A 27,015-nucleotide genomic window follows, 5' to 3' on the forward strand; every position below is an offset into this window, starting at 1 on the left:
GCTCACGCTCATCGGAAAGGCAAAATCCGCTTAAAAAACGTGCCGACATGAAATTTCTCTGGACTTGTTTCTTTTTGCAAATAGCACTGTGCTGTAACATGGTGTGTATAGCCGTGCTGCTCTGCTGCATAGAACTGATTGAAGAATAATATATTGATATTTTATATTATTTTAATATATAAATTGCTCATTTGCCTCTGGACAAAAAAAAGGATTGCACTGGTTTTTGATTGAAATGTAAAACAACAACATCTGTGCAAAACAATCATTGAAAGATTTCTCATTTAAGGCCATTCCTGTTTGGAATATGTGATTGTGTATTGTCAACAATAAGAAGAAACATTCTGCATTTCCATTTTGTAGTGTGGATTATTCATTGCAACATTTATCCTCATACTCATGTTTAAGAATCTGTTATCTTGACAAATAGTTTATACTGCCCACTGACATGCTTTTAAAGCTATTGTTATCCAAATTTTTTGGCCTTTAAACATCTTAAAATGCACATGTAGGTCCAAATTTCTCGGGGGAGCATGTCCCCGAACCCCCCTAACTACCTCACATTTGAATAAGCATGACTGTGTGGTAATGTGTGCTGGTGTGGCTACAGTGCCAGGGCTGAATTTTTTAGCCAGTTTGTCCCTGCATAGGCCCTATATACAATATACAATATACAATATTATCTGTATCAAATCATTATTACCCAGCTCCTGATGTTTCGGGCTCATCCCCTGATGTTTTAAAACCTAGAAACACCCCTGCAAATGCATATACAATATTTGTAACTTAAATTAGTAATAATCAAATAAAGAGACAATATATTAACATTTTAAAAGTCTTACAGTTACAACCGGCCCTTTGAGGGCAGCCATAATGCTGAAGTGGCCCTCAGTGAAAATAAGTTTGACACCCCTGGTGTAGAGTGTTTGTCTATGTAGGTTTGACAGGAGTCTTCATCCCTGCTTTGATGTAAGGGATTCATTACTACAGTACTCTATGACTATGGCGTTCAGTGGTAAATGCCAGGATCACAGAAAAAGGTTTCACCAGTTTGTTGGGGAAAATGTGAAATCTACATTAATGCACTTCAAAAACCTGTGAGGAAATGACTTATAACCTATATAATGTCTCTCTGAGTAGTTTAATCTGTACATATATAATCATGAAACATTATGTACATTACCATTAAAAACAAGTTTAGGGTCAGTTTTTTTTTTTTTTTTTTTTTTTTTTATGAATAGTCCTACTTGTATTCAGCAAGGACACATTAAATTGATCAAAAGTGACAGTGAAGTCATAATTAGATTTCTATTTCAAATAAATGCTTTTCTTTTGATCTTTATAATCATCAAAGAATCCTGCAAGAAATCATGGTTTCAACAAAAATATTAAGCTCAAAACTGCTTACAACATTGATAATAATGATAAATGTTTCTTGAGCAGCAAATCAGCATATAATTTGATTTCTGAAGGATCATGTGACACTGAAGACTGGAGTAATGATGCTGAAAATTCAGCTTTGATCACAGGAATAAATTACATATAACAATTTAAAATAGAAAACAGTTATTTTAAATTTAAATATTTCACAATATTTCAGTTTTTTACTGTATTTTTTATCAAATAAATGGATCATTGGTGAACGTGAAGCCTCGTTCAGACTGTCAGACCAAATTAGATTTTTGTGCATATTTAGCAAGTGTGAACGGCAAAAAATCACATGAAATGCGATTGTTACAAATCTGTTTTGAGCTACATTCATGTGGTTTGAAATCGCATTTCTGGAAATCTGTTTGTCTGATCGCTTTGATCGGATTTTGCGTGGTTTAAATGACTTTCTCACAGCACTTAAAACATAAACGTCAGACGTTTTTAAAGAAAATATGCTGAAAGTCGCTGCAGAAACAAGGTTGTGTTGTTGCAAAGTGTCAGACGAGCAGAATTCCCAATGTAACAGAGACATGCATTTTGACAGCATGGAATAAAGCCGCGCATACCAGCTTCCTACGGTTCTGCCGCTGCCTTATAAGATGGAGTAGTCCAGCACGATGGCTACTCATTGTCGTGTCATAAATAAGACAACATCTGAATTGCAAACTCCTCCATGTTGTGGTGGTGGTGGTTGTTTTTTTGTTGTTGTTTTTTGGCGTATACGCCTACCAACGCAACGTCATTGCCATAGAAACCAATGCAAATTTTCCAGAAAACTAAAAAGTGGCATAGGAAATGGATCTGAACAGTTGCGTTACACAAATGTGGACAGTCAATAATTTTAGATCAGATTCTAATCGGATACACAAATAATCTTTGTATTTGGACTGACAGTGTGAACGTAGCCTAAGAGACTTATTTCAATAACTTAAACAAATCCTACCGACCCCAGATGCTGAGAGCTGTTTCTTTAAGTATTGAGGCATAAGGAAGAGATTGTTTCAGATTCTCTCTCCCTAAGGCATTTCGGCCTGAGGAGACTCTTAACCCAGCATTCATTTTGGCCTGTGCCCTTTTCTCTCTTTCGGAGAGTGAAACTTTACTCCTGGATCTGCTGGTTTTTTTGTGAATGTGATCCGTCACAAGGGCTGAGCAGTCAGAGACTCTGACGAGAGGCTTTTGGCTTGATATAACGGCCCCAGCAGGCCCAGAACCTCCTGTCAGGGGCAGTGGGGTCGCAACCGTTCGGACCAAGAGCCTCTCACAGGAACCCAAAGCTCTGGTTTCATCCAGCATTGCCAGGCCAGTGGATCCTCTGCTGTGGCATTCTGAATCTGAAAATCACATTAAATATCAATAGGATATTAAAGGAAAACCAGAGAGGATGGTTTTTACAGGAGTCAATACAGCTCCAGTTCTCTGATCCCAGACCACACTCAGTCCCTCTCCTGTGACTCAGAGCTCTGTTATTGTTGTAATAAAAGATAGTAGTGGATGTGAAGTGCTGTGGAACTAAGAATTAATCTAACTTTGTATCATGATTGATACTGACCTTCGCTAACCTGCAAATCTGTGAAGAAAAAAAAACAATACTGATCAACACTTGGCAAATGTCTTTTCAGTAACACTGTAGTTTAGGGTCCAATTCTCACTATTAATTAATTGCTTATTAACATACATATTACTAGGATATGTTATTAGTATTTATAAAGCACATATTGATGCCTTATTCCTATTAAAGGTGCAGTATTTTATTTCTCAAAGTCGTTGCTGAACATTGTTGATATTTAAAATCAACACAAACAAACACACCCCTCTCTCTATTGCTCCGCCTCCAAAGCTCACCCTCCAATCCTAACTGCCCTGCTCCGACTCTGCGATCGCTGGCATGCGAGGCGGATGCACTAACAAGGATGCTAAACCGTAAACACTGCATTCTCTAGCAGTCATCAGCCTGCACTACTCTCACTAGCTGGCCTCCGTTATGCAAGAGTGGATGTCTATTTATCGTAGCAGAAGCGCAACAAAATAATGCGTCACGAAAAATAAAGTGAAGATGATGAACGAACGACAAGGAAGCACAAAAAATGAACATGCATACACAAGAGTAAATGCAAACAAGAATTTGTTGTTAGTTGCAACGGCCTCTCCTGTTTTCAGGCCTTCCCGCTCAGCTCTCTCCAGCGCTGGAAAGCTCTTTCCTGATCATAACCCTTAATTTTCCAGTTTTTGTAATGTCTCTCAGCCATCTCTTTTTCTACAGTCTTTCTTCAAATCTCCCTCTTGCTTGTTCTCTCTCCTCCACCGCCATACGCCCCCTAATGTTGAATGGCTACACGTTTGTTGTTGTGTCAGTCCGACCAACTTTCCAACAGTGTTTTTCAAATATTGCTTACCCCACCTTTACTTAGTAACTAGTAGTTTGAGGCAGTAGTTAATAGTTTGTTAATTGTGAGAACTGGATCCTAATCTAAAGTGTGACAGTCTTTAATACAAGTCTCTAATACAAGTCTATGGAGGATCTACATGTTTGGATTTAAATGCAAATTTACAGCAATTGGCCAAAGACACAATAAAATGTTTTGGGGCCAGTAATAATAGTGACATAAGATACCCCAAGAGGATACAAGCCATATTTTTATTTATTTTTTATCTTTATTCCACCGCATGAACTTCTCAAGATTTATTTAAACTACGCGTCACCCTCAGCAAGGTAAATTCCGATTGATTTCAGGTTATTGTTTTGTGGATTTAGTTCACATTGTTATAGTGAATGTGTTGTAAAAACATTTGAAACAGTTCAGTTCACTAATGTAAGCAGCTGCAATTTCTTTCAAATTAGGCTTTTCTCTTGTCACCTGATTCACAGTCTCTGCTATTTTAAATACATTCCTGCATAATAATAATAATAATAATAAATAATAATAATAAAACAAATGGCAACAATGTTTTATGATGTCACAATTTCTACCAGGCCATATAAGAATAATATCCAATCAATTATACCACTTTAGGAGCACATTCAATACACTATCAATGCCATTTTTTTACATTTTGGCAAATTGGTGGTTAACTTGTACAATCTAATTTTTGAAATTACGTTTTTCACCTACGCCCCTTTGACGGTAAGGTTTAGGGGTCAACCTTCATGCTTGCATTTTTTTTTTAAATGAAAATCTGAACATTTTGTACAAATTCATTCTAAAATGAAAAGTTAATAAAACACTTGTTTTCTCATGAAATTGGAATGGCGCATTTTACTGAAATAAGAAGGGGGTGGGGCTAACAGGTTCATGTCATCATCATCGGCTATTTATCCAATCAGTCACAGACACGATATTCATAAGTGATAATGCCTTAAATGTCGTGTACAAGAGAAGTGAAGTGTGATTGGTTGTTTATGATGTGTTATGCCCCTTTGTATTTGAATGGATGCTTCGCGACCAACTTAAGTTGCTGTATTCACCAAATTTAATGCTAATAGTTCAAATCTTGCTTCCAAGACTAACATGCTTGGTATAATGAGAATAAAAGGGCAGACTTGTCCTATCAAGAGTCACATTCAGTAAGAAATGACACTCTGCTGTTTGTTTCCCCCACAGTCATGGACTCACAACATCTCAAAGGAAAAGGAGTTTCTTCGCAAGTTGGTGAGGGCCAACATCATCACAGACTTAACCAATGGGATTTGAACCTCCCAAGGTGGGTGCCTTTCTTGGAGGACTTGAAAGCGCAGAGTCCTGGGAAACCCTGGACCAGACAACACTGAAGAGCGTAATTTCATAGGTGGGAACGATTGCTCAGTTAAGATGCACACGTGCCTTCTTACCGACAGGCTTCCTCTGAGCGGAACGTTGAAGGGTTCTTCAGTATCTCAGAAGTCTACAGATAGAAGCTAACAGAGACTTTGAGGGGACCAACACAATGTGCTTGAGGAGCGAGTCGCAACATTAACTGATTGTGCCAAATGTACCTCTAACGGAGGAGACGCCCCTCCTCTCCTGCCTGAATGTATTAACGGTGTAAATATCAAAGATTTTTTTACAGTTTATTTCAATGCTATGGCCCCTGCCTTCACACGTGATTCTCCGTCCAGGGCACTCCTGCGTATCCTGCCACAGTGTGTGGAAGGGCAGAGGCAGGTCTTTGATTCAGCCCTTCTTCTGAGCACAGGAGGCTCTTTATCTCCTGAATGTGAGCGTATTATGTTACAGCTTCTTTTGTTGAGGAAAGGAGCTCAATATCGAAGTTATTTATTTTGGTGAATAGATGAAGGCTTTTTTTTTTTCTTTTTTTTTTTTTCGTAAGCTACATTTACTAAATGACTTCTGTTATAAATACACACTACAGTTTACTTGAGGTGGGAGACTCAGTACCTATTAGGGATGCACGGATACCATATTTTTCTAGTTTAATTACAGAACCTGAATTGGAATTCCATATCGGCCTCTAGCTTCATAAAAACACAACTTCAATATAATTAAATAGAAAACAGAAACATACATATTCTATGCTACTGTTCAAAAGTTTGGGGTCTGTACGAAAAAAAATATTCAGCAAGGATGCATGATATTGATCAAAAGAGGCAGTAAAGACTAAGCTACATTTGTTAATTCTATTTCAAATAAATGCTGTTTCTTTTAAATAGTATTTCACAATACTGTTTTTACTGTATTTTTTATCAAATCAATGCAGATTTGTTGAGCATAAGAGACTTCTTTTAAAACCATTAAATCTTACTGACTTCAAACATTTGTTAGTGCTCTAATCTAACAAACACCCAGTAGCAAAATGTTGTCATTTTAAACAAAAACACAGACCTCTATATACAGATTATGCATGAAAATGGGAACATTAGGACATCTCGGACAGAGTTGGATGATGGGTAATGACATCTGACTGTTTTCATGAACTTAAACTTAATGACTTAAATATCCATCTGTTACTTACATAAAGCTATTGAATGGCTTTAAAGGACTTGGAATATATTGCCGGAAAACTTGCATTAATAAGTTTTTGTCCACACAGTAACAACCATGGGTAGCGCACAATATCGGATTTGGATATCTGTATAAAAATGTCTGTGTCTTTGCAGATACAATCCAGGGGTGTGTTTCCCAAAAGCATCGTTAGCCAACTATGGTCGAAAGTTCCGTCGTTATCAGCATAGTTCAACAAGTCGGTGTTTCCCGAAACAATAGTTCCATCGAACATTTGTAGACATCATCGCAAATTTGAGTGGTTGGAACGACAGCTCTCAACCTGTGGTTAGAAGCATAGTTTCATGTTTGCATGACATGTGGACTTAATACATCATTCTTTTGAGCCAAATAAGCAAGCTGACATTCAGTACAATCTATATATTTTATTTAGAATACATACAAATGTCATTTACGTCTTTTAGTTTGTGTGCGCATGTGCGAACGTGCGCTAGTACGTAAGAACGAGTCTATGATTGAATGTGGAAATATAAGAGAAAAATAAGAGAGTCCTCAGATGCCATGTCCGTAATTAATAGCAAAACACATAGCATTAATTCAATCTCAAACAGATTCATTAAAATTAGTTATTACTCCACCTGTGTGACATCATTAACCAACGTGGTTGAACTACCAATTTGCGACAGTACGGTTTCGGGAAACAGTCAGGACTAGCTAGTTGATTTCTTCAACGATGCATCGTACTATGGTAGTTAAGCAGCGAGTTATGTCGTTGTACGGAAAACGCACCCCAGATCGGTGCATCCCTAGTTCAGACAGACCTCAAAATCACCTGACGTCATGGTACACTGCCATCCTGAATTCAGACCAGTACACCAAGAAGAACCATTTTCTTTTTTTAAGTACATTTCAAGATTAGAAAGGTCACAGATATATACAAAAGAGATTGAGTTTGTTTTGTACTTTTTTGGTGGTACGGGCCATTTTAAGGAGTACTGTTTCAGTATATTTTAAGATGTGAGCTTTCAGAGCAAGTACTGGAAACATAGCATTGCACTAGCCATCAGAGTTCATCATGTTACACTACACAGCAGAGATGTTCACTACACCTGGTACTCAATTCATCAAGATCCCATAACAGGAAGGAGTCATCATGTCAACCTCCTGACTGAAAGACATTTTAAAGAGTTCTTTGCCATTGTAGATTGGTGCATTTACACTGTGCAGTCTGCCACCAATCAGCGTTATAATGATGATCATTTGGAGTTAGAAGGAAATACTAAAGTGTTATTGTTTCTTTTATATATATATATATATATAATATAAATATATCTTCAAGTTGTAATAAAATTAATGTGTTGGGCAGTTTTAGCCCTAAATTGAATTTTGGCCCTTTGTGTCTCATCTTTCTCTTTCTCTACTCTTTTCAAAGACACTGCACAAATGCAGATTATATTTGAATCACAAATTGAAGGTACGTGGCTCATTATCAGGGAAAGGTTGATATTTTCAAACTTGCGCAAGTGAACAACTGTTTTTAGCATTGATAATAAGAAAAATAAAAAATAAGAATTTCTTGAGCACCAAATCAGCATATTAGAATGATTTCTGAAGGATCCTGTGACACTGAAGATTGGAGTAATGATGCTCAAAATTCAGCTTTAAATCACAGAATAGAAAATAGAAAGCAACAGTTATTTTACTTTGAAATAATAATTTACAATATTACTTTTGTACTGTATTTTTGATCAAATGCAGCCTTGAGCAGTCTTTTATTAATGCCTTTAAAATAATATGATAACTAATGGAAACATTTGTCACCATATAAGCATGTTTGTTTTTACATTACACACTAAACTATCAAATGCATTTAACATGGAGGGATGTTGACAACGACATCCCTATATGATATGCATGTCACAGATTCATAATCTGACCATGAGTGAATCTGCTGGTCATAAACTGATTGTACCTCATAGAAATAGCCCTGTCTGTTCTGGAAAAACACAGAACTTTAACTTTCCGCGTATTTGGTTTTTATTAATGAACTCTAAGACATATAAATGTGCAAAGAAATAATACTGTGAGGAAAAAATATGGTGATTATATTGATATGTAATGGAATCAGCACAATCAGGTTCAGTGAATAGAGTCTGATTGATCACTTCTGTGATCCAGAAGTGATTAATCACTGTATTAGACCTTCCTATGATGATGAATTGGGATTTTCCATGGAGGGAAGTAGATGTCCAGGCCTCAGCGGAGCATCCTGCAGTAACTGCACTTAGAATGATCTGCTGTCAAAACCACTGCCAAATCACCGGTCAGCCAGGACATACAGAGAGCTGTCTAACCTAACCTGTCTAAAGCTTAGGACTGAAAACAAAAATAAGAAGCTGGTGAAGAGAATCCTTGTTCAATTTCACCATCGGTGTCATGTAAGAGACCTGAGAACAATAAAAAAAAAAGTGGTTTATAACAGCCGTTTGTGTCAGGCTAAGTCATTAAAGATTCATTCCTTCCATCCCACCATGAAATTTTTTTAAGCTTAAAAAAAAAAAAAAAAAATGGATTACAGCTAGATTTTTGACCAAAATTAACATTAGACTTTTCTTCAAAATTTCAATCCCTCGTATAATGCAGCCCACTGTCACCGAACGTGTCATTGATTGATGATGTAAAACTCCGGATGAGTTTTCTTGTTTTTAACGCGTCTTGACTGCCATTTATGACAACTGAGATCTTACAGTGTGACATGGCTTACAGCGATGATCAAGTTCGTACAGTCTGACAAGAAACAATCGTAAAAGACTATTATAAATCGGAGAGTGTGCACCCGTCTTAAGGCAGGTCTGGATCAGTGTTCTCTGTTTAGAAATCCTTTTTGTGGGAGACTGTGAGCTTTGTAACTTTGCAGATCTTATACATGCACAAACTGATGCATTACACACTGAAGGAAAAGGAAAACTTTAAAAAGCATCAAATGGCCTCTTTAACAAACCAAATGTTGATAATGTCTATTACATTAAAGTTTTTTTTGTTTATTGAAGTTATTTCTCCTGGCTCTTCTTTTACATATTATTATTTGCATTTGTTATTTTATGCAAATAGGTTCTTTGATGGGTTTTTAAAGCAAATACAGTTTCATTTACAACTTAGATCCATCAGGAACATAAGTGTCAATCGGGAAGAAAAGCAAGGACCTTCCCTCACCCTAGCAGAGAGAGACTGTGCAAAAGCAAAGTGGGGGATAACATTGCTTTATTTGATTCTCTCCTTTTCTCTATTTCTTTTAATGCTCAAGTGTAACATTGACTAGGATCTCATTTCATATGTGTGGCTCTAGAAGAACACCTCCAACAGTGGGACGTGCTCTCAGCTGGGCTTGTACAGCTGCTAGATGTTATAACTGTATTCTGATAGGGTGACACTCAGGCCCTTTAAAGTGACTGCGGTAATGTATGTTTCACTGTAAATACAGGCCAGTAATATAACCTTCAATGTTTTGGCACAAAAACTCCACTCTGTGTTTTGGCAGTTCCCTTTAAGATGACTTAACAGTCCCTTTGCACCCAAAAAATCTTGAAAACAATACAAGCTCTCACACATTACTAATGGAGCCGAGAACTCACTCCCATCATTTGGTGCTTTTACACTGATAGACGTAAATTCAGCTGCGTTTCCTCCTAGATAAGCAATCCAACCCATAATGCTTTGGCTGATACCTCATAAATTCAGAAAGGTGCGAGAAACTGCCCATAAATTGTCCATCAACCACAGAACAGCCCACTGTTGGGCGATTACATTGACCTGTGGTTTGTTCGCTTGACGTGACACATGAGATTGGTGCATATTGCATGTCAGTCTGGAAGCTCTCAACCTGAACGTGTTCAGAGTCAAGTAAATGCTAGATGGAGTTATGGTGACCTCTTGCTAAACCCCACCACATTTATTCACTTTCATTTGGTGGTTGAGGCCCAGACCTTCCAAAAGAAAGTTCCTTACGCCTGATAGACAAAGCTAGTCAGCTACACTGGGAAAAAAAAAAATTGACCGTGACCGTGAAATATTAAAATACAAATCCTGAAATATTGTTTTCTTGTAAAACATATACTCTAATAATCTTTGCTTTATTTACAACTTCAAAAAGTCTTTTTTTACATCGTAGAGTTGTTCGACACCAAACATTTACCATATGCTGCTGCCCCTCTTAGAAATAAATTGTGCAAAAGAACAAGATTCTTGACTCAAATTTAATGTCTTAAATGATTGCATAATACTTTCAAGTTTAACATGTTATTTCAACTTTTTTGTAGTGATAAAGTATGTTTATAAGCTGTTTAAATCATGAAATTAAAAAAATGATTAAAATGAAATCATAAAATGATCCCATGATGGGAACCCCTTAAAGGTTATCTATATGAAGCGCCTGACAGAAGCCTATAAGGTTCTATATAGAACCTTTTCTTCTAACAATCCTCTCATCTTATTGGCTTGTTTTTATTGAAAATTGTTAAATCATGGTGTCTGTTAAATTCTCAGTCTGTCTATCTTAGTAGTGGAGTCACAAAATGAGAAGGTTATGAGTTTATCTGAGCGAGCGTGCCGCTTGTGAAAGACTTTTAACTGATCTACACATATGGAACCACGTTCCTCGTAGCCTGCTCTTGAGAATTGGCTAAATAACTTTTGGGATATTTTGGCATAAGCCTGATGGTTCATGTCGAAGGAGGGTTTAATAACTTAAAGATACCCAGGTGTGCACGTGATAATAAGCATTTTGTTAACTGGCGGATTAGCTGAGCTTACGTTTTCTCCCATTTTTTATGTGAATTTTTGAAGGAAAAATTATCTTGTTTTTACAACATAATTATAATAATCATGTGTGGTTAAGAAAATAGATGGGTTTTATTAAATGTTAAATGAAGAAAGGCCCATGTGTGCGACACTGCTGTGCTACTCCATTTGTTTTGCTTTGTGTTAGCTTGTTCTGTTAGATGTGGCTGCAAACTATGTTTTTCCCTTACTCTCTTTATGACATTTACAAACTCCAATTGGGTACAGCATGTTCTTGCAATGCTTTGAGGGTTTAACACAAATGTACATAAACAATGGCAGGGAAGAAGCAGTCCATCCTGACAGTAACTGTAGAAGACATACAAAACAAGTTGGTAGAGTTCTCCTTCATTGAAACTTAGTACATTTAGCAATCTACATGTTTTTGTAAGTATTTTAGTTAAAACTGTGTTTCAAAAAAAAAAAGGTCAATTTTTTTATTTAAAATCTAAAAAAGTTTTACAATACATCAGTATTAAGTGACTTAATACACTCTTTAAAATAGGGGAGGGGGGGGGTTGTAGCGATGCCATAGAAGAACAATTTTCCTTCCCCTAAGAACCTTTCATGAACAGTTCTTAAAATAACAATTTTTTTATTATTATTGTGAAGTACATAATAAATAAAAATGTTCCACTCTAAAGAACCTTTTGTGAAATGGAGAGGTTCGATGGATGTTAAAGGTTCTTCATGGAACCATTTATGCCAATAAAGAACCTTTAGGAGTGATATCTCACAAATGAGAATTTATAACTAATAATGTGACTTTGTCACTTTTTGTCAGTGTTTTGGTTTCATTTTCAAGGACTTTGTTTGTTTCCTTTGTACCCGCTTGTCCTTGGTTGTCATGGTTATTCATTGTTTGATTGATTTCTCACACCTTTCCCTCATTAGTTCATGTGTATATAATGTCCTCTGTTTTAGTTCCTCGTTGTCTGGTTTTGTTTGTGTTCTGTTACTGTTACATTGCCTTTCTCTTGTGTTGGATTATCGTTATGTTGGACTCTTTTGTTTTTGTTTAATACAATTCACAATGCATTTTAAGATCCTTCACGTCTCATCTTCATCCTCACCATCCTTCTGTGACAGAACACCAGACCGTTAAAAAATATGTATATTGCAGCAGAATTTATTGCCCTTGCCCGTGAAGTATTACCTATTTTGGATTATACCGCTCGTTTTGCCAGCTTGCCCAGTGCTCTCCTTATGACAATGAGACACTAAAAACGTTATACTGGGTAGGAGCGAACTGTTATACCCTGCTCGACTTACCTGAGTAGAGGAACGTAGAGAGAAGCTAATCTGCGATGTCTGGAATGCACAAACCACTTGTTGATTTTGTTCATCATGAGCACCTCTGATCCAGTAACCACGCCCACTGCGGATAAAGAGCCTAAGCCCACCGCTGATCAAGAGACCCAGCAAATGCTCACCATGGATGCTGTGCCTGAGCCAATGCCCACAATGGAGCCAGAGCCTGAAGCCTTGTTCTTCCCAGAAACAAAGCCTGATGTCTAGTCTGACCAGATGTATGAGCCGGTTTATAAATCTGTGCCCATGGGAGTTTTAGTAGAGCTGGATGATGTAGAGTGGCCTGATAGACTGGGATTCGGCAGAGCCACTTCCCACCCTTGTCCCCCACCCATTAACCTCTTCATCCTCTAGTGGTCCAGCCCAGTCTCGCATTTTTTTCTTCATCGCCAGTGGTACTGCCCAGCTCCAAGTCTTCTTCTTTGCCGCTGGCACCGCCCAGCCCCAAGTCTTCTTCATCAGCGTTGGTCCTGCCTAGCTGCAAGTCTTCTTTGTCAACGTTAGTCCTGCCCAGCTCCAAGTCTTCATCGTTGCTGATGGTTTTGCACAGTGCCAAATCTCCATCTTTGCTGATGGTCCTGCATCAGCCTCCGATTCCCTCCTCCTCCAAGTCAGCCGCACAGTTCTTCTGGACAAAGGTCTTCAGCTCTGCCGTGGTGTATGGATCCCCTGGCTCCGCCTCAGACCTCCAGACCCACAGTTCCACCTCTGCCTGTCGACCAGTCATCTTGGCTCCTTGCTCCCTCGGCTCCACCTAGGACCATCGTACTTCTGGCTCCACTGGGATCCCTCTTCCCTCCTGCTCCACCTTTGTAAGTTGTCTCTGTACCTTCTCCACAGACCTCCGGTCCTGTGCCTCATTCCTCCACAACTCCGGCTCAATCAGGGTCCTCCTTCTTCCCTCCGGATCTGTCTCAGTCCTCACTCACACCAGCTTCGCCTCAGTCCTCCAGCACCCTGGCTCCACCTTGGCCACTCATCACTGTGGCTCCGCCTTGGTCTCCTAGTCCGTCTTTGGTGCCTGGTCTCGCGATCCAGTGGACTCCACTTAGATCTTTGCCGATCACGCCATCACTTCGGTCGGTCGAGTTCAGGACTCTACAATGGCTTCTTCCTCCATCTGTACCGCTGTGGGTCACCATAATCCTGTCTGGCTTTTGGGGTCTCTAGTTCTGTCTACTCCCTGGTAATGTCCTGATCTGTCTACTCTGACCTGTATGTCTCCTGTTCCATCTGCTCTGCCCTGGTGGTCTCTTCTGTCACCAGTCCACCAGTTCTTTCAGTTAATTTCTCTTTTTTTTTCCTCTTTCCTTTGTTCCGATGTTCCTGCCTGTCCTTGGTTGTCATGGTAATTCATTGTTTGATTGATTTCTCACACCTGTCCCTCATTAGTTCATTAGTTTCTCATGTATATAATGCCCTCTGTTTTATTTCCTTATTTTCTTGGTATTGTTTGTGGACACATTGTTACATTGCCTTTCTCTTGTGTTGCATTATCGTTATGTTGACTTTAAATGTCACAATTGTGACGTTACATCTCGCATTCTAGACTTTAATAATGTGACTTTAAATATTGTAATTGCAACTTTATAACTAATAATGTGACTCTACATCTCGCATTTGAGAATTTAACTAATAATGTGACTTAATATCTTGTAATTGCTACTTTATAACTAATAATGTGACACTACATCTCACATTTGAGACTTTAATTAACAATGTGACTTTAAATGTCACAATTGCGCCTTTTTTTCTTTTTTCTTTTTTTTACTAATAATGTGACTTTAAATCCTGTAATTGCAACTTTATATGGAGAGGAGCTCAGCAAAACATGTCTACTCCATACGGTGCTCACTAGCACCACCACCCCGGAATTGCAACTTTAATACTAATAATGTGACTACATCTGGCATTTGAGACTTTGTTAATATCAATTTAAATCTCAAAATTGCGATTTTACAGCTAATGATGTGACACTACATCTAACATTTGATACTTTAATTATTAATGTGACTTTAAATCTTGCAGTTGCGACTTTATAACTAATTATGTAACTGTATCTCACAATTTGTCTGACTGTTGTGACTGTTATAACAAAGAGTGATTTAAAATATATAAATTATTTTTTTTACTCATACAGGCTTTCACATGAAACAGACCTGATGTCTTGATCTTTTATTTTATTTTTTTATAATAGTTTGCAAGTATTTTTGAGGATTGTCAGTAGGACAACCTTCCAATATGCTGGTGTAATGATCATTCTGAACCTGGAACTAAAAACTGGAGCTGTGAGGGTAAACAGACTGCATGGCTTACATGCCGAGAGCATGGATGCTGTTGGGAGGGGATGCATGACAAGTGTTAGTTGTGTTTGTCATAGCTCAGTCACCCTTGATGGTATTTGAGCGGTTTGTTTACTGGGTGCCTGTATCTGTTGTTCGTGTGCTCATGGGCTTAGCCGTGAGTACACACAGGACGTGTTCTTCAGCCCTACACAATAGTGCACGTTCACATTCATCACTCAAGCAGACAGTCACATATTATGTCAAAGAAGGTGTGCGCTCATGGGCTCTTATGAATTTTTATCTATTACTTTAGTGAATTAGTTTTCATGCCAAGTTGTTCATTTTGATGCACTGAAGGCATCTGTAGATGTATTTTATGTTTTCTTTCATCAAGATATTGTCATTTGGTGTCCTCCAGCTGTTTAATAGCCAGTAATCAGCTCTTAAAAACATTGTAAGTAATAAACATTTGTATAAAGAGCACAAATGAAACAGCAGTTGAGCACCGCCTCAGGACATTTGACAAACTGAACGTTCTAGCTTGGAAAATACCTACAGTGCACCTGGTGAAACCCTGTGTGGGACATGCTGTGGTGCTCATGAAAAGGAACTTCGGAAAATCATGACGGCTACATAATCAGCAATGTTATCTGTTTAAATGCCATCCATTGTGATTCAAGCAGGGTTACCTGAGGGGAAACCCTAGTTGCAATGAGAGATTTCCCAATCAATCTTTTTGAACTTGAACTTTACACTGTTAATGGATCATATGTCAGACCAGTTGTGATTCACTCCTCCATTCCTTACTCAGTTGTGTGTATTGTTGGTTTGGTCTATAAATAGAGCTCAGGAGAGCCTCCCAGAATTTGTTTTAATGTTTTGTGAAAGCCTAAAGCGAGAAAGGCCCTGTTTGGCCAGTCTTTGTGCTTTGAGCTTGGTGTTTGTAGTGGAAGGAGTGCCAAAGTTAGCGCTTGTCTGTGGGCGGAGGGAACTTCATTGATGGACATTTGGGGAGCAGAGGGCAGGTTTCGCAGAGCAAGGGCCAAAGAGTTTTTCATCTCTGCCATCTATATGCAGACATATCAACTGTCAAAAGCAGCAGTGCATGGTCTGTTTAAATAAGTATAAGCTTGAGTGTGACTGCATGAAAGATGATGAAAATCATTATACTTGATATCTGACATTTAAATTCAACATTTAAATTTAGAGTTTATACAGGAACTCGACCCGAAACTGAGGAATGAAACTGTGTAGTCTGTACTGACCCTGAGCCAAAAATTAGCATTCTGTCAACATTTACTCACCCTTGATATTAGGCATTATGTGAGGGACTGACAGTCTCAGTCACCATTCACTTATGTTTAATTTTTTGATGGTGAAGGTGAATGGCCATTCTACCTAACATCTCCTTTTGTGATCCACAGTCCACAGAAGAAAGAAAGTAGCCTAACGAAACATGAGGGTGAGTAAATGATGACAGAATTTCCCTTTCTGGGCGTCCCTGTAAGTAATTTATCGGATCTATGTCGTCCTTAATCATGATTAATTTTATTTTATGTACGTTTGTGCATCATACAATCAACTTGTGCTCGGTATTAATTAAAATAGCCAAGCTACCTGCGCGTAATACGGGTTATGAATTCTTATGCTGTAGCTAATCTCACACGAGATGAAGAAACGTTTTAAATTAGTTTAGCGATTTATTTTGGTTATTATTATTATTGATGAATCGATTAATTTATGATAATCTTCTGTGTTGCATTCAACATAGTAGCTATGAGTGGCTAAAAATAGTATTAAAAAAAGAAGAAGAAAGATATTGTGGCACCATGAGCAAGACAAGCGTCCAAGCGATCCTCGCACACCGGGTGAAATGCGTGTTATTTTTTAAAAACATGTTTCACCGGACAAATTTGTCATAATTTCCATGTTAAAACATTTTTGTTATGAAAAGTGGGGGAAATAAGTTATTTTTGATGCGCGGACGTTTAGGTTGCATTTTACAGAACAATATTCCATATAGCATGCACACATTTCATATTTACAAACTACTAACAGTAACAATGTGTAAACTGCTCCAGGAAATAATTAGATAAATTACACATTAAATAGCCTACATTGCTAAGAATACACATGAACTGTTTGTTTTTGAATTCGTAATTTGTTTTAATATGTCATCATCCCTTTAAGCATGCTGTAGACAAAGTGTGCCGTGCATGATTTTATTTCTAAATGTCCAGTAATAGAGTGATTAACATTAACATTTTCTTTTCATAAATACGCATTGTTTGTAAAATTTCACATCTCAGGACTGAGAAGGTTAATGAAAGCAGGGTGGACGTTCTCTCACATTCACTTTCACAGGCTGAGTATACAGGATCATGAATCACAACAACAGTGATTAAAATCACATTAAGCCTATTGATTCAAATCACAGCAGCGTTTCGAGAGACTTTTATTACCATTAGCATATTATAATTCTTAGATCGGTCACTGTTGTTAATCATGTTTCGAACTTTTGTTAAGTTGGAGTTTGATTTTTGGAGAGTATTTCATATTAAAACTATCACCCTTTTCTTTATGTGAGAAAATGGGAAATTATGTTTTAATACAGATTAAACTATCCTATGTGAATCGATAGAAATAAGCCCATGGCTTAACGAAACCAATTTCTGCTCAAATACTAAAAAATATATAGCCTATATAAATGACGACGAAATATTAGCTGTTATTTTTACTAATAGTATTTAAATCATTACTGTAGCTGCTAAGCCGTTCATGGAAAATTGGCTTTGATTTTCATTCCTCTCAGGATCATCTCACAAGATGAAGAGAGAGAGAGGCTTGGCCACGGAGGGAGGCGCCTCTCCGTCCTCCTCTCCTTTGAAGAGTTTGCTCTCTCGTTTTTAGAAGAGGACATACCCGTGAGAAAGTCAGTTGCTTTACAGAGGCGCGTGTGGATTTTACTCGCGAAGACAAGCTGCCTACGAGAAGCGCGAGGCTGTAAGGATTTGGCACGCTCGCGCTCAAGCACTCCATACGCACGGTAACACGCAAAACTTCAACTTCTTGACATATCGGCTGCCTTTGAATTGATTGAGTTATAGATTGTCAAAGGATTTGGATCAGACCTCTGTAATATGTCCCCTCAGGCAATAAACATTAGACGGCTGGTGTGTAATTGAAACTTCTACTAGCCGGGTGTCATCAGGTGTGGTCTGAGAGGCATTGTAAGCTACCTGTCATTCTGTTCTCACAGCCTGCTGAACTTATTCTTGAAAACAAACATGGTTTGGTTGCTCGTTTTTTATTTATTTAGAGTGATTAGCAGTAGATATTGAGCTGCCATGGATAGAGGGAAACTGTCAAAATTGTTTTATTGGAGGCGAAAGGGATGTTTTCAACAGCGTAAATAGTGAAAGATATCGTTCTGGTTAACGTGAAAGTCGTCTCCACTTTAAAGCTGTTTTAGTTGATCAAAAGGGCATTTTTCTTGTGGTTAAACGTTGACATTAATTAACATTAAACACACTTTTTTTTAAAGTAATCTGTTTTCTTGTTGCTGTTTGATTGACTTCTTATAGCCTACTTACTATTACCTATTGTAAATAAATGTATGTTATTTTATGATTAACATACACTGTAAAAAAAAAGTTAAAAGTGCTTAAATTTTCGAATACAGTCAACTTGGATGTTTAAGTCATTTCAACTTAAATTCCATTAAACTGACTTTAAAAATGTGTTGAATCTTGTATAACTTATAAAAAAAACTTATTTTGATGAGTTAAAGCAATGTAAAAATATATGTTGTCATAACTTATTGATCACATAATATTTTATAGTGTACATTTCAGAGAAGCATAAAAGAGTTCCACGTGAGCAGAACTCGATTTATTCAAATTATTTCAAATATCAGATTCCACTGAAGGCTTGGATTTAATTTTTTTGTGCACTGATTTCCATTTTCAGGGCTGTCATCCTGGAATCTTTGCTTTCAGATCAGCCCTGGACTAGCACCGCACCTACCTCAATGACATGTCCATGTGTGTTTTTGCATAGCTTACATGCTTTGTATTTTACTTTGTCTCACTATAGAGCAGTGGTTTTCATTCGTTTTTCTTTGAGGACCCCGACACTGAACATATTGGATGTCTTCCTAATCTGACACACCCAATTCAGGTCAGCTAAGCAGGTGATATAACCAGGTGTTTTCAAAAAAGGACACATCCAAAATGTGCAGCGCTGAGGTCCTCCGAAACCACGACCGAGAACCAATCACATGGCAAGGCAAAAAAAGCAGCACACTTTTATTTATTATCACGGATGAGGGTTTTTTTTTTTTTTTCCTCCAATTCTTCGGTCACTCATGTGTTAGTTGACCTGGCTCTCACCTCTGAAGGTTTTACTTCTTCATGTCATATAATGATCTCTCAAACCCCCGGCGTAAATGTGGCACCTCCCTCCTTGTGTTTTCATGTGCACATTCCCGAACCTCAGCAGCATGGTAGGAAGGTTTAAATGATGACACATTCACACACTGGACATTGCTACTGGCTTCTAGCGCAGCAAGACCTATCAAGAAGATAACTGGAATATACAATGAATAAGCTGGGTTCAGAATGTGACAGAAATGTTCAGGCATGTGTGTGAAGAAGAGATTATAGTGCTTTTGAGGAGAAGGTTGAGATATCTCACAGTGTCCTGCAACTCTACCGCAGGGTCCACGTCCCTTGGCCTTAGCTGACCTGAGCTCATTCTCTCTAAGGGTCAGTGCAACTGTCTGTGTTCCATCTGAATGGGCCTCTGTGTCAGTTTCTAGAAAATTCATCATGGTGCCAACCAGTGTGCAAATGATTCAATGGCTTTTAAGGGGGATTGGCTTTTGAAAAGGAATTTCAGGAAGTGTTCAGGAAGGCGCAATATGCTGAAGTTCATCACAAGCGAGCCACATTGTCATTTTGGAACCCCAGGATAGTTAGCTAAATGTCAACTACTAAGACTTATTAAACAACACACACTAAAAATCTATAATAAAGTGATAAATAATGACTTACTGATGGTGTGTCAGTCCTGTGCTCGAGTGATTTACTGTTTCTAGTTACCTCCTTAGGTGAACATGATTTCAAAAGAAGATATTATGAAGTACTTTGGGGTCCAAAACAGCTTTCATTGTGTGGACAAAATTTTTTTTGCCATTGGTATGATTATGCTTATCTTACACAATCTGGATATTCCACACAGTCTCCCCCTTGTAAAACAGATTGAACGTCCTCCCTCTTGTGGTTACCAAAAATGATTAGCAAAAGCTATTCATGTTGATGCATAGCTCCATTGTTGCATTCCTCATACTCTGCAGATTTATAACACACAGTCTTTTTATACACGCAAATAGTTTTTTGACAGAGCTCGTTCATTTGCCTTGATTGTGGCACGACGAAAATCAGATTTTGTGATTGTTTATATCTTGACCCTCAGACTCAGTCACTCAGACGATTGCTCATACAATAAAACCAAATTTATAAATGCACACAAAACTTTCACCAGGTCTGACCCTTGGTTTTCGCTTAATTGTTGGTGTTTTTGCCAGATGAAATGCATGTACGCTCAAGACTTCATTCATGACACTGATGAGGGATATTACCTTTTTCTCTTTATCTGAACATCTCTTACAAAAACTTTTGATAGCGAAGAATGTTAAGTGGACTTATTGTACACCCATGTTTGTGGCTGGAAGCAGTCTTTAATACAATAAGCTGTATTCTTCTGAAATTGCCAGGTCAGATGCATTAATCATGGTGGCGTCGGTGCCTTTGAAAGAGCGGGCCAGGTCATTACTCGAAGCCTGTCTGGGGCTCAACTGGGCGACATGGAAACGCTTTGGATGTCGTTAGTTCATCCAGACACACTAATAGCTAGTTTTCCCCCCTCCCTGAGCTTAATTTGAACAAATGAGACGTGAGCTACAGTATAAAGGCCTATGAGGATGGGCTGGCCTCTGCCCGAGCGCTGCCTTGGTTGAAATAATTACCTGTGGATTCATTTAGAAACCAAGAGTCTGCTAGAGCAAGGTTTAGGTGGTCCTTTACACAGGTCGATGGCTTAGGAAGTTGACTGAGTGCATAGGATAGGTTTGTATATGATACGTGAATTCAGCGATGAAGCTTTTATCTCAAGGCTAACTGTTCTGGCTTCCTTTTATAGAGTATTTAGTTGCTTAGTCTATCCTTCTCTTTCTTTCTCTCTCTTTAGAGGTCGCTGTGACTGCTCAGGCTAAACCTCGGGAGGGAAATACTATCTTCACCATTACCCTCTCTTCCCTAATTTATTCCCATTTAAGGACTTGTTCATCCAAGTGTTCTCGCTCTGTCGGTCCCTTTTAAATGTAGTTAATCTGGCTGTATTTGGTTATCAAAGCAAAAGGCTAGACACTTTAATGAAGAGAAGGTAAAGCTGTTGTTCAGGATGGGTTTCAGACAGGAAACGACATTAGCTACTGCTTTCTGGACTATAAAATTTGTTCTCTAATAATCCTGCAGCTCAAATTCATGACTTGGTGCCACTGCTGGCTGTCAGCTCAGATCTTCTTCTCAGAGTTGCAATGCTGACCCACTTCATACGGCTCTTTTGTATAAAACCAGCCTGTTAACAATGTTTTGCCAGGTGAATGATAGCTGATTTTCTTTAGATCTAGAGAAACATGACTAATGTATACATTTTTGCAAATTTGTAAGGGGTGTGAAGTAGATGAGTGAATGGGGATAGGCATTTATTACTGATCATAAATGCTGAGCATCAAGCAGGAAGACTTGAAAAACACGTTCTTCTGATTTGAAAATCAAATTTGGTTTGTTCTTTAGATTAAACAAAATAAGCTTTAAAGTGTGGATGCACTGATATTAAAAATGTTGGCCAATACCGAAAAGCTGATAGTTGTTTTGATGTTACGGATGATGATACATGGCAGGCTACTATTAAAATTCTGGGGTCTACTTTACATTAAGTGTCTTTAACTACTATGTAGTATAATTTAATACAGTGGATACAATACACTTATCATTTACATATATGTTTTAGGTTGTACTTATATTTTTCTAAAAAATACCTGCCTGTAATTACATCTGTAATTTCTACAGTTACATCTATAGTTGGTTATATTGTTGACCCTTCCCTTACACCTTAACCCACCCTTAAACCTAACAATACTACCAAACCTGTTCCTAACCTTACCCATAACCCACCTTGCTAGCAGCAAAAGTGATTTAGAATACCACATGAACACAATAAGTACATTGTACCAAACAATTTTTTTTGACCTAAGTACAGTAGTTAAAGTGGGACCTAATTCTGTACGGTTTCGTGTTAATAAACAAAATTATATATTTTTTAATGCTACAAGTGATTTAAGGCATCACAACTTTATAATGTACAGTATGAAAAATTGCCATTTATGTTTGCTAAATTTAACAGTGTTATTAATTTATTAGTGGTTTTTAAAGATTATCTTTAAATGAATAGTTCACATAAAAATGAAAATTCGGTCATCATTTACTCACCCTCAAGTTGTTTCAAACCTGTATGTATTTCTTTCTTCTGCTGAACACAAAAGAAGATATTTTGTAGAACGTCGGTAAACAAATAGTTGATGGACCTCATTGACATCCATAGTAGGAAAACCAATACTATGGAAGTCAATGGGATACATCAATTGTCTGATTACTGACATTCTTTAAAATATATTCTTTTGTGTTTAGCAGAAGAAAGAAATTCATACAGGTTTGAAACAACTTGAGGATGAGTAAATGATGACAGAATTTTCTTTTTTAAGTGAACTTTTCTGTGAGCCATAGATGACAGCAAAGTTAATCTAAATGTAAAAACTGAGGAAATGAGCACAAATGAGTGATCAATACCAGAGAATAGGCAATATCATCCATCTCTACTTTAAAGAAACTTAAATAATTTTAGAGAATTTTAGAACTAAACTATTTTGAGGGGTTTGAAATGCATGAGTGGGTAAGATGCATGAGAGTGTTTAGACTGAATAATTTTAACAGACATCGGAACATGTTGGGAGGCAGGAATAGTAGATCTCTAGTAAAAAGCTTTTCAAACTGTTTTGAAATGAGATGATAAATAATGATAATAACAATGATAAAATAATTATCCAAATCTGAGCCATTTGTGATATGTGCATTCATGCACGCTTGTAGGTGCCTGAGCGAGCTGTTTGTGTGGTCCAGGCCTGTGCCTCAGTTGAGGATCCGGAGGGGAAGGGACGCGCTCTTGAGCTCCGTCCGTCAGGCTCGTGATGCAGCCGCGTGGTGTGGAATGCAAACAGTGGCCACTGCATTTGCGTAGCAAAAATAAAGCCTACCAACCAACCTGCCTCTTTTGTCAAGGCTCACAGCCTCTAACTCGAACACTGCTGATTTCATTGCTGATGTACCGTGAATTCAGGAATTTAGTGCCGTAAGAAGTCAAAAGGGAACGACCCAGGACGTGCGCACATCACTGATGTTGATTTGACTGCATCATTATTGTGTTAACAAATTGAACTCATTAAAAGATCTTTTCAGATGACTCTGATTAATTGAATAAACTCTTAAAAATAAAGGTTCCAGAAGGGGGGTTTTCACAGCGATGCCATAGAAGAACCATTTTTGGTTGCTTAAAGAACTTTTCAGCGATCTGTTCTTAAGAAGAACCATTTTTTTCTTAGTGTAAAGAATATTTTAAAAACTTTTTCCACTATAATGAAGCTTTTGTGCAATGGAAAGGTTCCATTGAATATCAAAGGTTCTTCATGGAGCCATTGATACCAATAAAGATCCTGTATTTTTGAGAATCTTCTTATTTTGAGGACCCCTGTGTTAGCTTTGCTGTACTGTGTGCATTTTTTGCGTTTGCCGTTCATGTTCTTCCATTACACGCAACAATCTATGGATATGAGTATGCTGTACTGGAATAAGAGTCTGTCTAAGAGAGAAACTGAAAGCAGCAGAGACCTGAATGATGGATCTTCGCAATTAATGGAAGTTGTTTTTGCTATCATGTTCACTCAGTGACATGAATGGTGGTCTGAAAACCACATGTGTTCACAATCCAATAATCAGTGTGTTTTTTTCCCCCTTGGATCCTGGAACAAAAGAGGAGAGGGTTTCAAACAGGTAATGCTGGTTTTCTTGGCAGCGTACGCTCTCTCTTCACCTCTCCAGTGGCCGGACTCTGACAGTAATGAGAACTTACCTTTTGCCAGAGAAGGATTATTGAATTATACGCTTGGATGTCACGCACTCAGACATGCTGCGATTGAACTCGAGTTCTGGAGCATAAGCACATTAAAATGTCATAAAACCAGTGTCTCGGATATCTGCAAATAGCCAAAATGCAGTCCGTTGTAACAGGTCCAATACATTATATACAGGGTGTATGTAATAAGTACTGTTAGAAGGAAAGACCTATGAACTTGAAAGGACATGCACGGTTCCTGCTCTTTGCATGTGCCAATTTTAGATTGGAGACTGAGTCCGATGGAGTTTAGCAAGCCGGAGGGAACACGGATAGATATATTACACGCACCTCACGGCTGAAGTTCACACCCCCGGATAAAAGCGTGTCTGGCAATGATCAAGCAGGCCAGGCTGGTGAAGTGTACTTTGCATCTCTGCTTTCACCAGGTGTCTTTTATTGGCTGGCTGATTTAGTGTGGCCTATCCCACACCACTGCTCCTCATCATTAATGGTGACAGGTAGACCTGGCACATCAAACACCTCTAATGGTTCTGTCCGAGATGGAAGGGGGACAGTGAAAAAACGCAGGGGTTCTCTCTCGAGACTCGCTTATGCACCAACTTGAGTCCAGTCTAGACAGATTACGGCTCAAATTCCAGGAAAAAATGATCATGTCAGCTTTTACTTTTAAACATAATAATTAACAAATCATCTGCTTAATCATGTATATTTATGATATAGATTTTCCAACGCACATCACAAAAGTCAACACCCTCGTAGCAGCTCTAAAATGACAGCCCATCATTTGCATCTGTCGTCACGACTGAGGAGTTTGCATCCCAGACATCCCACCTCTCCCGTAAGGTATCTTATAATAACTTGTATTATATACAATATCCCTAAATCCCGCTGATCAAAATGCGTCTTCTGTGACCACTTATGTTGGGATACCCTCGGTCACTTTCACTTTCGGCACACTAATACTATTGAATGAACGAACCTGTGTTATGCGGCTTACACAAATGAATATAATAATAGTTTATAATGTCATTTTTTCATTTCACGGGGGGTGGGGTGTAGTGCCATCTCCCGGAAATGAGACTCTGCAGGGTGAGATGTCTGGTATCTACGTTAGTCACAATGACGCCACTGTGATACTCCTGTATTCTTTAACGGTGGCATGTAAGTGCCCGAGGGCAGGTTGTTGTGTGTTTGAAGCATGCCTTTAATCAATGAGTCCCAGGCTGTCAGAACCGCTCTGCAGTTCCTCAAGAGTGCAGCCGCATGGTCCCGTCCCTCAGGCACCCTCAGCTCACATGTTAACAGGAGGCACAGAGCGACTGGCCAACAAAGACACTGCTTAGGGCACTTAAACACAACCAGGTGCACCTCTAGAGGTGGGTGAGAGGGACTGTGGAAGATGCTTCTCACTGCATAGGAAGATTTGGGCGGTTGGACGGTTTGGGTCAGTGTGGGTTTGCACTTCAACCACACTTTCTTGAGTTTATGTGCTTTGAGGACCGTGTGGGCTTCCCTAACCAAATCTGAAACCAAATCTAGAGGGTTCTTATGTCTTATTTGTAAAGATGTAAATGAGTTGCCTTTAAGTAAATCAGTTTTCCTGCTTAAGTGCTGCTAATTATATTCACTGATTTGACATTCATGGAAGAGCTTTGTATAATAGATTGTTTGCACAAATACACGTCTTAGAAATGGTCAGTTCACACAGGATAAAGAAAAGTCAGTAAGAGATTTTTACATGTGCTTGTTCAAAAATGCTGAATTTACAGCATGAACAGTGTAGTGCAGGGGTGTCAAACTCAGCTCCTGGAGTTCCAATCCTGCTCCAAAACACACTCCTGTAGTTTACAAATAGGTCTAAAAGATTTGATGAGCTGGATCAGGTGCGTTTAATTAGGGCTGAAGCTAAACTCTGCTGGGCTGTGGATCTCCAGGAACAGGGTTTGACACCGCTGGTGGAGTGCAACCAAAAGAATGACTCTTATAAGTCAATTTTGTTAAGTGAAGCAAACATACAGCAGAAAAAGTGTAGTCTGAATCCTGAACTATTGACTCTTAAAGTCCCCCTGTGGTGAAAATCAAGCTTTTAATGTTGTTTATATGTATATGTGGTGTTTTTAATATGTTTTAAGAGTTCGTAATTGTAATTGCTGGTGTTTCTGATGTGTCAAACTACCTTGTAACCAATCACGTCAACAAGTGGATCTCTGAGTTGGTGTGAGTGAGTGGAGGCGGAGCTTTTTTTTATTTTATTTTTTATTTAGATGGGACAGTGCAAATTCATGAACGTACAATCAAAGTTGAACGCAAATACGCCGGATTTAGCACAGTGCTAATTTCCATCCGTAGTCCCAGACATAAACAAATACAAACCAAAAAACAAACAAACAACATACATATCAACAAATATACATAGAGCTAAAAAAAAACATTAGCTCTATGAATAGCAAAATTTGCATATTCATAGAACTGTGTACTAAATAAGGCAAGGGTGTAGAGTTACATTTAAGTTATTTTAAGACATTAAGAAATTTTATGATTAATTTAACATTAAAAAAAACTTTTAAATATGTAATTTTGGTAATCAAAGATGGGTTTTAAGGGATAAAATGATTGACTACAAGGGGACTTTAAGTGAATCTAATACAGATTTCAACTAATTCTTGAGACCTAAATTTCCTAACTGGTTGTTCACATGACAATATCTATTTAAAAATGAACACTGAGATTTGTTGTTATAGTATTTTATGAAAAGTTTTTTTTTTTTTTTTTGGCTTATATGTAAGGCCAACTACTGGATTGCATTCTCTAAAAAGACATTGAAGTCATTCAAAGGTCATGCAAACACACCTTTTGCTAGAAGTGATTTAAATGTATTTGTTATTGAAATTATCTCATCATTTGGCAATGGAATTTTAATTGTTTTTTTTTTTTTTTTATACTAAAAGAATTGTTCATGG

General features: G+C 38.1%; 1 protein-coding gene across 5 annotated transcripts in view; it reads left to right on the top strand.

Moving 5' to 3' along the window:
• st3gal3b (ST3 beta-galactoside alpha-2,3-sialyltransferase 3b) overlaps window positions 1-6,950 on the top strand; it is a 61,937-nt gene extending 54,987 nt beyond the window's left edge. For 3 of the 5 annotated variants that reach the window (XM_081374467.1, XM_081374465.1, XM_081374466.1), the window contains one exon: window positions 5,034-6,950. In XM_081374467.1, the coding sequence (XP_081230593.1) occupies window positions 5,034-5,123 (90 nt within the window). In that variant the 3' untranslated portion in view covers window positions 5,124-6,950. The remainder of the gene's footprint in view (window positions 1-5,033) is intronic. The other 2 variants (XM_081374463.1, XM_081374464.1) reach the window with 1 other exon arrangement.
• Window positions 6,951-27,015: the final 20,065 nt, after the last annotated feature.

The sequence above is a fragment of the Scardinius erythrophthalmus genome, assembly GCF_964197995.2.
Source record: "Scardinius erythrophthalmus genome assembly, chromosome: 9".
Classification (NCBI taxonomy): domain Eukaryota; kingdom Metazoa; phylum Chordata; class Actinopteri; order Cypriniformes; family Leuciscidae; genus Scardinius; species Scardinius erythrophthalmus.